This window comes from Pituophis catenifer, unplaced genomic scaffold, assembly GCF_029215685.1.
Source record: "Pituophis catenifer annectens isolate HBS135680 unplaced genomic scaffold, rPitCat1.0.hap2 SCAF_14, whole genome shotgun sequence".
In the NCBI taxonomy this organism is placed as follows: Eukaryota; Metazoa; Chordata; class Lepidosauria; order Squamata; family Colubridae; genus Pituophis; species Pituophis catenifer.
Window position 1 is genome coordinate 10,778,468 of NW_027256894.1, and position 14,779 is coordinate 10,793,246.

Sequence of the window (14,779 nt, forward strand, 5' to 3'; positions counted from 1 at the left end):
TCATTGCAGATGTTAAGTTACTAACTCGGTTGTTAAGTGAATCTGGTTTCCCCATTGACTTTGCCTCGTCAGGTCACAAAAGGGGATCACGTGACCATGGGACACAGCCAAGTCGTAAATATGAACCCGTTAAAATTCGAAGTATGAATTTTGATCACCTAACTATGGGGATGCTGGAAAGGTCATTTAACTGGGAAAAACGGTCAGAAGTCACTTTTTTTCCCCAGTGCCGTTGTAACTTTGAACTGTCACTAAATGAACACAACAGTTCGAGGACTACCTGGATATGCAAAGATAAATACGCCCAGGATGCTTTTCGTGTTTTGAACTCCTCTATAACAATCCTTCAGGATCGACTGAAAGCTTCTAAAAAGGGATTTCTAGCCTGTCACTAGATTCAAAGCAGAGCAATCTCTTGATCTCATCAGATTTTAAAACCAAAATGTCTCTCGGACAGGATATTCACATTTGTACCAATTACACATGTGTTCTGACTAGTAGCAAGGGGCTTTAAGGACAGATATTTCAGTTCTTTCCTGGGTGCGCCACCAATTAGCTATTGTCACAAGAACCCGATCAAAAGTTTGGCACCCCAGTCAGACAATGAGGAGGCTGGAGAAGATGTGGTGCCAGAGGCGGGGATTCAGCCAGGGCCTTCAGAACCTCCAGAAGCTCCTATAAGTGAAGAGGAAGAAGAGGATGAGCTTCTTCTCGATGCACGGGCGCGCAGAGCTGCCAAAAGGCAGGAGTGGCTCCTCAGGAGGAGGTCTCCTCGAGAGTAAGGCTTGGGGCTAATTGGCCACTCCCTTAGCCTATTTAAGGAAGGACTACGACTGAGGCAATTTGCAGGGAACAACTTCGTTCACTCTCGTGTCCTGATCTTAGTTCTCTTATCAGCTTCCTGCAAATTGCTTCTGGGCTTTCTGCCAATCATAGTAAGATTACGATTATTTATTCTTTGGATTCTTGTAGGCTGTTAAGAAAGTTAATTAACAGCCTTTGTTTGAAAAAGACTGATTTAATTTAGTAAACTAAGGGTTGTACAGACTTTGTGTGTGCTGCGTTCTTTGGGGTCCGTAGCTGGGGCAGAACATTTTCATAACACCACTGACAAACAAATCCAAACATATATACCTTATTTGGTTTATCACGAGCCATATAACAATTTAAAAAAAAAATCAGGAAAAAGTAAAACAAGTCCATTCACCATTTCACCAGCAGTTCTAGTACTACTACTTTATTATGCTGTTAATCCAGTTGAACATAGTTTAAACATGGTAAGAAGTTCACACCATGGTGTGATCCATTTCAAAAAAAGGCAGCTTTATTTAACTGCAAATGTACAGTATAAAATTTACAAACTACAATTTGCATATTTTCATAGTTGCTTCTTAACACAACAAAAAACATTATCCAGAAGGAAAAAAGTCAAACAATAGTACATTGTAGATTATCCAAGATGTAAAAAAAAAAAAAGTATTAAGACCCATTGGCAACTGTATCTTCCTCCATCTCTTCCCCAGCCTCATCTGAAGGACCTAATTAACATAAAAATACAAATACAATTTATTTCTGTCAAACAGACATGAAAGATCAATAGCAATAGCACTTAGACTTATATACCGCTTCACAGTGCTTTTACAGCCCTCTCTAAGCGGTTTACAGAGTCAGCATATGGCCCCCAAGATCTGGGTAGTCATTTTACCCACTTCAGAAGGATGGGAGGCTGAGTCAACCTTGAGCCTGATGAAATTCGAACTGTCAAATTGCAGGCAGCCAGCAGTCAGCAGAAGTAGCCTGCAGTACTGCACTCTTACCACTGCGCCACCGAGGCTCTTTAAATTCTTACCAAAGGAACAGTTGTACTGAGTCAGATTTTTTTTTTTTTTTCCATTTGGAAAGATTTAAGCTCATACTAATTTAGCAACTTTCTTCAACTTTCTTAGAAGTTCTGGCCTTTGCTCTCTCCAATTGCAAGTAAGGATATATGGCCACATTCTGTAGCCAAAAAAATATATGTAATTCTGTGTTGTCTTTGTATTTCAAACAATATATTCTCCATAAGGTGGCAATTTAAATACCTCACCCTTGAAATGTTCCATTCTATCTACACAATTACCCTAAATTGCTCTAGAAACAGTAAAAAAACCCCTCCTTCTCTGCTCTTTCAAAGAAAACTTGTCAGCTATGCTTTCTAAATGTTAGAAGACTGATTATTCCTTACCAGTTTTCCGATCCCTGCCAGGTATTTGACCAGCCTGCAGCAAACCTTTCAGCCTCTCCACTTCAGCTAGAGTTGAGGCGTTTGCAATGGCGTTCTTGAAAAGAAACATCCAAAGTCAGTCTTGTAAATTAACTTAAACGGCTAATGAATATTCAAATAATTTGCTCAAAGGATAATATTTTCAGTAACAACATAGCTATGAAATTTTTAAGTCATCTGTACTTGTCAGCTGCAAAACTAAAGAGAAAGCTATACAATTCACGACGGTAGCAAAAGCAAGCTTACACAACTGCAAACAAACAGAGTTCTGGGAATTAACAGCAGCCTATACTTCTGTATCAAGGAGTGGCCCAGCGGCCTAGAGGTGGAGCTCTCTCCTCACAATCTACTGCAATGCTGCAATGCTCTCTACATGGGACTCCCCTTAAGGAGAACCCGGAGGCTCCAACTGGTGCAGAATGCGGCCGCGCGGGGGATTATGGGAGCAAGAGGGCGCTCCCATGTGATGCCTCTCCTGCGTGAGCTGCATTGACTTCCAGTGGTCTTCCGGGTGCGCTTCAAGGTGTTGGTCACCACCTTTAAAGCGCTCCATGGCATAGGACCTGGGTATTTGCAGGACCGCCTTCTGCCGCCAATGGCCTCCCACCGACCAGTACGCTCCCACAGAGAGGGACTCCTCAGGGTGCCGTCAGCCAGGCAATGTCGGCTGGCGACCCCCAGGGGGAGGGCCTTCTCTGTGGCAGCACCTGCCCTCTGGAACGATTTGCCCCCGGAGATACGAAGGATACCAGATCTCCGGGCCTTTCGCCATGCCCTAAAAACTTTTCTTTTCCATCAAGCAGGACTGGTATGAAACACACACACACACACACACACACACACACACACACACACAGTTTTTAGCTCTTTTTAGCTTTTTAAGTGTAAATTGGGTTTTAATTGGATTGTTTTAAATTGTGGGCCAAAGCTGTATAATTCTTTCAATTGATTTTAAATTTTGTATTGGTATGTTTTTTATCCTTGGCTGTGCACCGCCCTGAGTCCAATAGGAGAAGGGCGGTATATAAATTGAATAAATAATAATAATAATAATCAGGAGGCTGCGAGTTCGATCCTAGATAGAGGCAGATAATTTTTTTTTCTCTCTCTCTGGGCACAATGAGAATATATCTGCTGAACAAAACTCCGCATTGGCGACAGGAAGGACATCCAGCCAGTAAACACTCAGCTCCATTCAGTTGCCCAGACTCCACTCCGCAAGGAATTATGAGGTCATTAAAAGAAGATGATGATGTGCTTCCATTATCAAATCTTTGGCTAGATTTGACCAGTGACCAGTGAGTTTCTTGATTGAACTGCTCCTTTTATGGGGTCTGAAAAATATTACCTTTATAGCCTCTACATCTCCAGGGGAGGGCCCAGCCTTCTTTTTGTCAGTAGGCAAACCAGCACCTGGGTTAAAACTGAAGGAAGGAAGGTACGGTTCAATTTTAAAAGGTCTTCTTCACATGCTTCTCGAACTTCCCAAGAGAAGCTCAGGGAAGCCCAGATTTCAATCAAGTGTAGTATCTTATCTTTGTTAACAAACTGATATAATCAAAGAATAGCTCTTTCAGAAACACCAGCAGGAAAGCATTCCCTAAACCCGCCCATTTTAACAGTCCCAAGCAAAATTGTAAATGCTGCGCGAAGGTTAAGCTGCCGATTTGAATTTTGAAGCACCAGATTGGTGACAAAAAAAATAAAAAATCATATTGTTTCTTCTAAAGTATATGAAGCAATGCACTGCTAATTAGTGACAGCTACTGCTTCTTCTTCTTTATTTATTTTTCTTATTTTTCCATTTGCCTGTGGTGTTTCTGAAGAGTTTAAAGTGGTTATCCGTATCTTACGTTTTGGCTCTCCTGGCAATATCCTTTGCAAGCTGTGCACCCTGCTTGCCCTTTGAACATTTTCTCTGCCTCCTGACGCTCCTACAGCAACACCACACACACACACACAAAGTTAATGCAACATCAACAGAAACAAGCCTACTGTGCATGGTTTTTCCCCAAAGCAATTTGTAGGGTGAGGTAATAACTTACATATATATCTACACACACACACACCATATTTTTCGGAGTATAAGACACACCTTTTTCGCCCCTAAAAAGGGGTGAAAATTTAGGTGCATCTTATATACAGAATGTAGTCCCGCCCACCCCACTGGCCTCCACCCTTTGGCCTCTGCCTCGCAGCAGTTACCTCCTTGCAGCAAACAGCAAGAAGAAACAGCTCCTTTCAGCTTCAGCACAGCCTAATTAGCACAAGTTGATTGGATCGGCCTCCCGACGCTCAGCTGTTTTGCTCTCAGCTGTTTTGCGCAGGGCTCTGCTGCTTGCTGCAAGGAGGTAAATTGCTGGGAGCAGATTTTTTTTTTCTTGTGCTAATCAAGCTATGCTGAAAACGAAAAGGAAAGCAAAGCAGGCTATTTGCTGTTTGCTGCAACGAGGCAAAACTGCTGGGAGGCAGAGACAGATTTCTTTTTCTTGTTTTCCTCACCAAAAAAGGTAGGTGCATCTTATAGTCCAGAGCATCTTATACTCCGAAAAATACAGGAAATGTGTGCACACGTTGGCCTTACTCATTTCAACTTGCAATTCTTCCCCCAAAGTTGCACACTTTGTTGGATGTTTCTATTTTAAAAAGGGATGTGCTTCTGTCAGAGGTGACATATGAACTGCTGTGTCATAATGGGAAATTTCATTTAGCTTAGATGCTGCTCTTGAGAGTGACTTTCTTTCTCCGACCATCTAAGAAGTGAATAACCAAGTACGTACGAATTGCTCCAAATGTGGTCATTTAAAAGAACAGAAAACATTTTTTAAATGAATTCTGAATTTTCATTCAGTCTGTCATATGATGGTCGCACACAATACCAGAATTCCTAATTTTATCTTAATTTTTAAATTCAGAACCCAAGTATACATTTTAAAACTCCCAGCCTTATTACTGCATTTATGGTATGTTTCCATAAGCGCACCACAAGACTGCATTTCAAATTACAGTTGCAAAAAATCGATCCATAATCAAAATGCTAACCCAGAAAATTACTGTAGGTTAGAGAGAAAAACTCAAAACTATGTAACTGAATATACTTGTCAGGAAACAGTACTTCAAAAGAAAAGTGTCAGACGACTTACTTTTAATTTCACTTTTTGGAAATCCAGCACTCTGACCTGTGGAACCTTATGAATGATATATAGCCTATAATGCTTCTTATTTGTTACAGGATTTCTCAAAACGCTGCAAAGGGAAGACATTCACATAATCTTTTAAAAAAAATGCGTTCAGACCATTTGAACACAGGAACTCATAAGAGAAACATACAAGATAAAATGTGAAACCAGAGAACAGAGGAATGTACATTTGAATAATTACAATAAACGAATTACCAAAAGAAAAAGCAACAACACTTCTTTTGGTAGGATAAGAATACCAATTTGCAACACCAACCAATTAATGAGTAATTGCAGATTTTAAAAATCCTCAGGTTTGTTCTAAATTAACACGTGCAAAAGAACCTGCTGTTATATCAACGAAGAATTCTTATGTTTTGTCAACACTACGTATAAAATGGTTTTTCAAATACATACCAAGAAGTTTAACCTATATGAATTGATTAACATTATGTATTATACGTATTATAAATCATTCCAAGGTCAAAATGCCTCGTTCTAATACTGGTAAATTACATTCTGTCCTCTCATGGTCACTGCAAACCCACTTAAATCTAAAAAAAACTGAACAAGTGACAACTGTGTGAATTTTTCTGCATTTTCTTCACCGTGTATGATCATAGTCTTTATTGAGAAAAGGACTGATCCAATGCTACCCAGCTGGCTTTTATGCTAGAAAAAAGCCAGCTGGCTTTTATGATAGATGAGTCCTTTTCTCTTAGCCCAGGGCTATCAAACTTGTGGCCCGTGGGCCGGATGTGTCATGCGCTGGACATGCCTGGTTTAGCAAAGGGGAAAAACTCACGATATGTCACGTGACAATGCCGTGACAGTGCAAGTTTGACACTCCTGTCTTAGCCCAATCTTTCCTACAGAGAAGAAGTGGTTACAAAGAAAATAGGAGGGGTTATGAATGCTACCTTTCGTTGTACAAAATAAAGTGGAATATAGATCTGTTAAGTGAATATATAAATTTGCTTTTAAGTGACAGTAGCAGTGTCCTCACTTTTTTCAACAATCAGAAACTGTTGTTTAAAAATAAAGATTTTGTACCTCAGATAAGTTAGGGATTTGATAGTTGCCAAAGGATCAAGATCACCCTAAGAAAGGTACAACATAAAACATTTGGTTAATTTTACACCACGTTATGTACATTGTGCACTGTTTCCTTCAGGAAGTGCAAGATTTAGTACAGAACAAGCATGTATGCAATTCAGTCTTAAAAAGTTTAGGAATAGTATTCACGATGTCAATTCACACTCTAGTTCAGAAAGAATGTTGTGCATCAAGCAGGCCTGATGTTTGCAGCCTGGGCATTTTAAACTGTACAGTTCAGAAAGCTTCATAACATGAAGCAAGGTTTATGTGAAGCTTTCTGACCTGTACAGTTTAAAATGCCCAGGCTGCAAACACCTGGCCTCTTTGATGCACAGAATTCCTTCGGAACTAGAGAAAGGCGTTAACTTTTTCTTCTGGAAGGACGAAACCAATGACCTTTTGGAGATTACATAAGGAAAAGCTTCCCAGGTTTATGCATTATAAGGTCAATAAGGTTCTGCAGATTGGCATAAGCCATTCACAACACACACATGGATTGAAATTGCAGAAACCCAAGACGGCGCTGTTTACCTGTGTTTTTGTCAAACTGCATTTAGAGACTAAGATCTCTCTTTCAGTTTCCACAAGAGGGGAATACTGCAACCTTTGACCGTGAGCACTGAAATTGCTTTCATCAATCCTGCTTCCCTGAGAATTTCTGTCTTTTGCTGTTTATATTAATGTCACATATATAAGCCTATTTAAACCAACGATATAATACTAAAACTAAGAAAAATTAAACATAAAAAGCATCCTCTTTCTCCCTTTATTAGAAAAAGTCATACGTAAATAAGCAGCGCCCATGGACTTGAGATTAGAACAAAAGAGAGAGAAAGAAAACCATTAGGACATTTAGCCATGTAATTCAGTTTAGATGGTGTCAAAAAAGGTTGTATTTTGGTTTTGGCTTAAAGTGATTTATAAATCCAGCCAATTATTCTTGCAATCTATAGTTAATGGCTTGGCTTAGTATGATGCAGATATTCATCTAGAAACTACCGTACAGATTCCCCCGGTTTTATGCATGCCCAACTAAAGCGTTCACAATTTTTAAGAATGTTTCTGTACCGAGAAGAAAACTGAACATAAATCTCAAACTCTAGGTCACCCTAGTACTCACAAAGCGAAACTTATTTCCTTTATTTGACTTACCAATTCCACAATGTTATTGTTGATAAGGATGAGTTCAGTGAGATTTGGCAAAGACTGTTCAAGTCCTTCACCTATTCGGCTGAAGGAAAAAAAAGAAAAAGAAAAGGAGAGGTTAAAGAGAAAAACTAATAAATTAAATCTGGTAGAAGATTATTTCTTTACCAAGCATCATTTGCTTTCATATTTGCATGAAGGCATGCAATAGAAATAAAGATCAATCTAGAATTTCCATTTAATCTCAAAATTGTGGCTGAAAACAAACTCACCTTAATCTATTGTTATTCATCAGCAATGTTTTCAATCTTCTCAGCAGCGGAAAGCCATCCAACTTCCGGATCTCATTGTCAGAGAAATCAATAGTATCAAACTGGTCCAATGTGGCACCCAAATTCTCAATTACAGGAATCTTGTATCCTGATAAAAAAAACAGAACAATATAATAACATAAAAAATACACATTCTGAATATGCATCTGATAACATTTAACAGCAAATTATCATTGCTGCACTTCTTATAACAAATCTGACAAGACCTGGCAAAATGGAGTACATTCAAGAGAAGATGGGAGTCTGCCAGAGTGAATGCCAGCAAGCTCTGATAAAAGGAAACATTTGAAACAGCGTTCTATAACTTTACAGACCTACCTATTGAAAAACACCACTGTCAATATGTATAACAAAAGAAAACCACACATCTTAACAAATACAAAAGATCTGGGAGGTTTTATTTACTTGCAAGCTCCTAGGCTTCGATTAACTTAGATCGGGGTCTCCAAACTTGGCAGCTGAAGACTTGTGGACTTCAACTCCCAGAGTTCCTCAGCCAGCAAAACAAGTCTTAAAAGTTGCCAAGTTTGGCGACCCCTGACTTAGATCGTTGCAAAGTGACTCAATCAGCAACAATAAACCAAATTGCTTTTTATATAACTGCTGAAGAAAAAGCACACACAAAAACCGCTCACTAAGAACAGGTTGGGACCCCTGAATGCTTCCAGAATGATCCAGAGCTTAAGGCAAGATAAGGAGTGGTTCTCCCTGAGCTTGGTTGTTTTCTTGCAGATGCTTCACTACTGAAACTAGATAACTGTCATCAGTGCTTTATTTTTTTGTAAACTATCTAGAATCATGGGGCAGCTATATAAATTCTATAAATGAATGAATACCTATCTATCTTAATTCTATATCTATCTATCTATCTATCTATCTATCTATCTATCTATCTATCTATCTATCATCTATCTATCTCTACCTACCTACCTAAACTCTATATCTACCTATCTGTCTATTCTCTATCTATCCATCCATCCATCATCCATCCATCCCTATCTCTACCTACCTAAACTCTATATCTACCCATCTGTCTAAATTCTATATCTATCTATCATCTATCTATCATCTATCTATCTATCTATCTATCTATCTATCTATCTATCTATCATCTATCTATCCTCTACTTACCTACGTACCTATCTATCTCTACCTATCTAAATTCTATATCTACCTATCTGTCTAAATTCTATCTATCTCTCTCTCTCTCTCTCTCTCTCTCTCTATCTATCTATCTATCCTCTACCTACCTACCTACCTATCTAAACTCTATATCTACCTACCTGTCTAAATTCTATCTATCTCTACCTACCTACCTACCTACCCTCTATACCTTCCTATCTATCTGTCTAAATTCTATATCTATCCATCCATCCATCCATCCATCTCTACCTACCTAAACTCTGTATCTTCCTGTCCTACCTACCTACCTACCTACCTATCTATTCCTACCTATCTAAATTCTATATCTACCCATCTATCTAAATTCTCTCTCTCTCCAAGAACAGAAGGGTCAAGCCCTCTCTTTGGGACCCAATCCTGAAGACCCAAGCCTGCTCTTTTGCCTGTTCGTGCATCAGAATCAAGGCTGCTGCTGCTGCTGCCGCCCAAGTAGCCATGCCAGATCCTTGCAGGTCACACCAAACTGGAACAGACAGTGAGAGACAGGTTTGGGTGTAAAGATGGGGGCAGAGGACCGGAAGTGGAGCCATTCCCGACACCAGTCCTGGGATTATCCTGGGGAACCTGAAAACGCGCACAGAGTAAAGCCATATAGCCTCCCCTATTCCCTAACGGTCCACAAACGCCTTTTAGTAAAGAGTCCCTCGCGGGCCACCATCCCGTTCGGAAAACGCTTTGCTACAGGGCGCTTAGGAGCCCGGGCCTACTATGTCGAACAGAATCAACCTCGGCCCGGGTAGGCAGAACCCCCAAGGCGGCTCCTCTCACCCCGGAGGTCGAGCTCCCGGTCTCGCACGGCGCTGGTGTACTGCGCCGCCTGCTCTATGAGCTCCGCCGTCAGCTTCACCATCTTCCCCTCTTCGGCTGCCTCCGCGAAGAACGCACCGCCGCCAAAAGAGCTTGAATGGAGTGCGCATGCGTCGCGGCCGCCCTTGACGCAGTCCGCGGAGCTGAACTGCCGAGCAAGCCGAAAGCCGAGCAATCGAGCGCCAAAGGCTTTTGCGCAAGGATTGCTCCGTCGCCATGGTAACGCTGACGCTATCAGCGTGGAAGGCCCGCCTCTTTTCAAGGTGGCGGGGCTTGGAGTTGCCTTTGAGTTACAGGTCAAATGCTCTGACCCCTTCCAATCAATGTTAAATAAATATAAAAGTTAATAAATAAATACAAATATAAGTATAACATATAAATATAACAGACATCCATAGGTGATAAAGCACCATGGCTCTGTTCAGAGAAGATGCCTTAATGAGACCAATTAGGATTTAATCCCTAGTACTTTCCAACTCTGTTACTGTTAAACTGTTAATGAGTGTTTCAACAATGACCCCTTCAAGACCCTCTTGGAGGTCTGCAACATTAAAATGATTTAATGCCAAATATTGAAAATGTTATTTAATTGAATTAATTTAATTAATGGAACTTGTATGCCGCCCTATCTCCAATGGACTCGGGGCGGCTCACAACAATTAAAACAAAGCAAACAAGCCATTAAACCATTAAAATTTACTTAAAACATTTAAATTAGCCACTGATTGGCAGCTCCGAATCAAGATACTTGCAAACATTTAAAATCAATATCACATTTCTCATTATTTTTCATTAGCCAAAAAAAAAGGAGGGTTCCTCATGAAAAATATTTTACTGGTATTAATATTGAATTTAACATTGTTTTTACACAATTCAATAAATAAATATTCTACAAATGCATCCATTTTAATTTTTCACACAGTAAATATCGATAAATAAAAACTATGCAAACAAAAGCTCTTTTAGAGTACTCCATAGTTTTCAAAAGTGAGAAGGGATCCTGAGAGCAAAACATCTAAGAAACACAGATTTAATGGAATGCGCTACATCATGGCAGGTTCATCCAACATGCTAAAGACCCTATTTATTTACAGGACTTTTATCAGTGGTGGGTTTCATTTACCTTTGCTACTGGTTCCTTCCTTCCTTCCTTCCTTCCTTCCTTCCTTCCTTCCTTCCTTCCTTCCTTCCTTCCTTCCTTCCTATATAGAGCTAAGGAAACTGAAACACCCTGCCCTATTTTACCTAAATGTAGGCTTCCCATTAGAGAGTAGTATCCTTGCTGGAAATCCTGGGTTTGTTACTTTAACTTTCTTAATAAATCTTACTAGGAACCAGAGCTCTAAGTAACTTTCCTTGGGGTTAATTCAGGGATGAAATGCTCCTGGTTCAGACCGGATCGGGCAATCTGATAGCGATTGTGGCAGGTGGTTCGTAGAACTGGTAGCAATGGTGGTGCAAGGCTCCGCCCACCCACCCGGGTGTCGTTACTAACTGGTTTTAACCAGGAAGTAATGTGTTTTTTACCCTCTGCGCGGCGCATGCACTTTCAAACCAGTAAGGAAGGTAAGTAGATTTCACCCCTGGGTTAATTACTTCCATTTTGGGTTGCTGAATCAGAAGCCTGATACTTGATAAATCCCACTTATTCCCACATAAATTGATAGAAGCCATGGCATGTAAAATTTACTATGCACATCTTCTCTGTCTTTTGGAGTGGCATGTTGATGTCTTCAGCCCAGCTTTGACCATCCATTACAGATTGCCAGGGGTGGTGCTTATATCTTAGCAATTATTTATAATGGGTTGTCCATCAGCCGGGAAGTGTCCTCAAAATAGCCCTTCTGCATGCATCAATGAGGATAATACATTTTAACAAGCCAGAAGCGCATAGTTCAAGCAGCGCACCATTAACTACTAAGACATATTATACCATGTTAAAGATTAATAGGGACATATGTCAAAGGTTGTGTAACTGGGGTTGTAGCCAGTGGTGGGATTCAGCCAGTTCGCACCACTTCGGGAGAACCGGTTGTTAACTTTCTGAGCAGTTTGGTGAACTGGTTGTTGGAAGAAATCATTAGGGCAGAGAACCGGTTGTTAAATTATTTGAATCCCACCACTGGTTGTAGCCTATGAATTTGAAGATCAAGCAGAAGAAGTTGAAACATGAATGCATCCGACTGTATTTTATTTACATTTTCAAATAGCAAAATTAAGGGGGGAAAACAGGTCCGATAGGAATGGACAACCAAAGCATCTGGAAAATGATTTTTCCCCTACTATCCCATCTTCTGAAATGGTTGATATGGTATTGAACTGTCAAATAACAGAAGTACGTTATCTTGAAGGCTTTTTTTTAAAAAACCCAAAATAAATGTGAAAGGAGTCTTAACGTACTTAGAAATAACTAAAGTTATTCCAATATAAAATGCAAACAATCGTTGGGAAATCTTGGGAATGTGTTTTGTGTAATGGTATAATGTCTTTGCTTTCCCACTGTTTGTATGTCCCCCTCCAAATAATTTTTTAAAAGATAAAAGTTACTGTATATAAATATTGCTGACATACAACAGGCATTATTGCTGGTGCTCTCTCTCTCTATGTATGTATGTATGTATGTATGTATGCAATGTTAATGATTTTTATTTTAGACATGTACTGCATTACTACTGGAGGAAAATGGATGGGTCTGACATTTCTAATGTTCTTTTTTTAGGTTTGTCAAATGTTGAAAGTTCATCCACTGTTTCTGGCTTAGGGCAATATTCTCTCTCTCTCTCTCTCTCTCTCTCTCTCTCTCTCTCTCTCTCTGTGTGTGTGTGTGTGTGTGTGTGTGTGTGTTGTGTTTAAATTCTATATGTCAGTAGAATTAATATTTTATCCTTCCTTGGGCACCTTCTCGAACTGCAACAACTGGTTTTAAATCTTATGTTCCTGTCACTGGAGACCACGAGGTGGCATACTAACATCAGACAAATTTATGCCAAGTGTCTACTTCATCAGAAACTGCATATGTAACAAGAAATATGTTTTACACATCCGGAGATGATAGATAGGTGGATATAAGATAAACAGATGCAGATGTATAGATAATCTCGAAAAAAAACCACACAAATTTTGGTGATGACTAAGAGTCAGCTTTGGCCAAGAAATAAATTATTATGAAAACACTAACCTGTGTGCCATACCCAACCCAAAATTGATTTAAAAAAAAAGAAAAGAAAAAAAAAGAGGTTCTTTAGTTCTATCAATCAACCGGTTTATTTATGTATTATTTATGTATTACACAAATTTATACTCCTACTTTCATAATATCATATTTCATAAATAACCATGCATGAGAAAAGTCAATACAATAGGAACTTTTAAAAAGGGGAGGCCTAACTAATATCCGGGAGCCATATAATACATGATATTTGATTAACTCATGGAAAGCTAGGGACATGGCTCATTTCCAAAGATTGATTATTCCACTGGCATCTACCAATTTTTGCCAACACTGCTATTTTCCTCTTTTTTGAAATCCCCTCAAATTAAATCAAGCTTGGCCTTGAATTTCCATCTCCATGCCACGATGAATACATTTAACGACAATCCTTATACAGTTCGTCCTTGACCTACGACCACAATTGAGCAACATTTCTGTTGTTAAGTGAGACATTTGTAAAGCGAGTTTTATCCCATTTTATGGCCTTTTTCTTGCCACAGTTGTTAAGCGAAGCACTGCAGTTATTAAATTAGAAACATGGCTGTTAAGCGAATCTGGCTTCCCCAGTGACTTTGCTCATCGGAAAGATGCAAAAACTGATCACGTAACCCCAGGATATTGCAACGGTCATAAATACGAGTTAGATGCCAAGCAGCTGAATTTTGATCACATCATTATGGAGATGCCACAAAGATGAAAAATGGTCATAAGCTGTGGTGAAATTCAAATTTTTTTACTACCGGTTCTGTGGGCGTGGCTTGGTGGGCGTGGCAGGGGAAGGATACTGCAAAATCTCTACTCCCACCCCACTCCAGGAGAAGGATACTGCAAAACCCCCATTCCCACCCAACTCTGGGGCCAGCCAGAGGTGGTATTTGCCGGTTCTCCAAACTACTCAAAATTTCCGCTACCGGCTCTCCAGAACCTGTCAGAACCTGCTGGATTTCACCTCTGGTCATAAGCCACATTTTTCAGTGCTGTTGTAACTTCAAAAGATCACTAAATGAGCTCTTGTAAGTTGAAAAATACCTGCACAAAGCAAGGAGGAAGTGCTATTGAATGTAGCATTAACTTTTGAGTAAACAGGGAGATGTCTTCAATTTGCCTTCTACTGGCAGCATCAACAGCATAATCAAACAGGAGAGTGCTGAAAAATGCAAAGGACGCCAGAGATTTAGAATCCAAAACATGCGGCATCAATTATTCAACATAGCCCAGATTCTATTAGGCAATTTGCAAGTTCACCGAATGTACTGAACCATCCTTTACTTTTCATACTGTTATAAACTAAACATTATGCTAAGCCAGAGGCCATAGTTTCCACAACACACTGAGTCCCCCCAGGGAAAGAGCTCATCCGTTCTTTCCAAAACCACCTTTCGCTGACTATCACAGCTTGACTCACCATTTTAGAGCAGGTGTTTTGCTTCCAGGTCTTCGGACAGAGAGTTTAAATGTCATTTTATAGCTTGAGAGGTCAGCTGATGCTTTGGCTAAATTAAACCTGGGTTTAATTCTCTACTGTGGCCACTTGAAAATCTGCGCTGGCTGGGGAAAATGT

General features: G+C 39.9%; 1 protein-coding gene across 1 annotated transcript; it reads right to left on the bottom strand.

Moving 5' to 3' along the window:
- Nucleotides 1-1,202: 1,202 nt before the first annotated feature.
- Nucleotides 1,203-10,094, bottom strand: SNRPA1 (small nuclear ribonucleoprotein polypeptide A'). Its single transcript, XM_070953339.1, is given in 10 exon segments — nucleotides 1,203-1,538; nucleotides 2,225-2,318; nucleotides 3,612-3,687; nucleotides 4,117-4,169; nucleotides 4,171-4,197; nucleotides 5,407-5,509; nucleotides 6,496-6,542; nucleotides 7,693-7,771; nucleotides 7,959-8,106; nucleotides 9,969-10,094. Coding segments are annotated over 10 exon segments (768 nt in total). The 5' UTR covers nucleotides 10,051-10,094; the 3' UTR covers nucleotides 1,203-1,479.
- Between the last annotated feature and the right edge of the window lie 4,685 nt (nucleotides 10,095-14,779).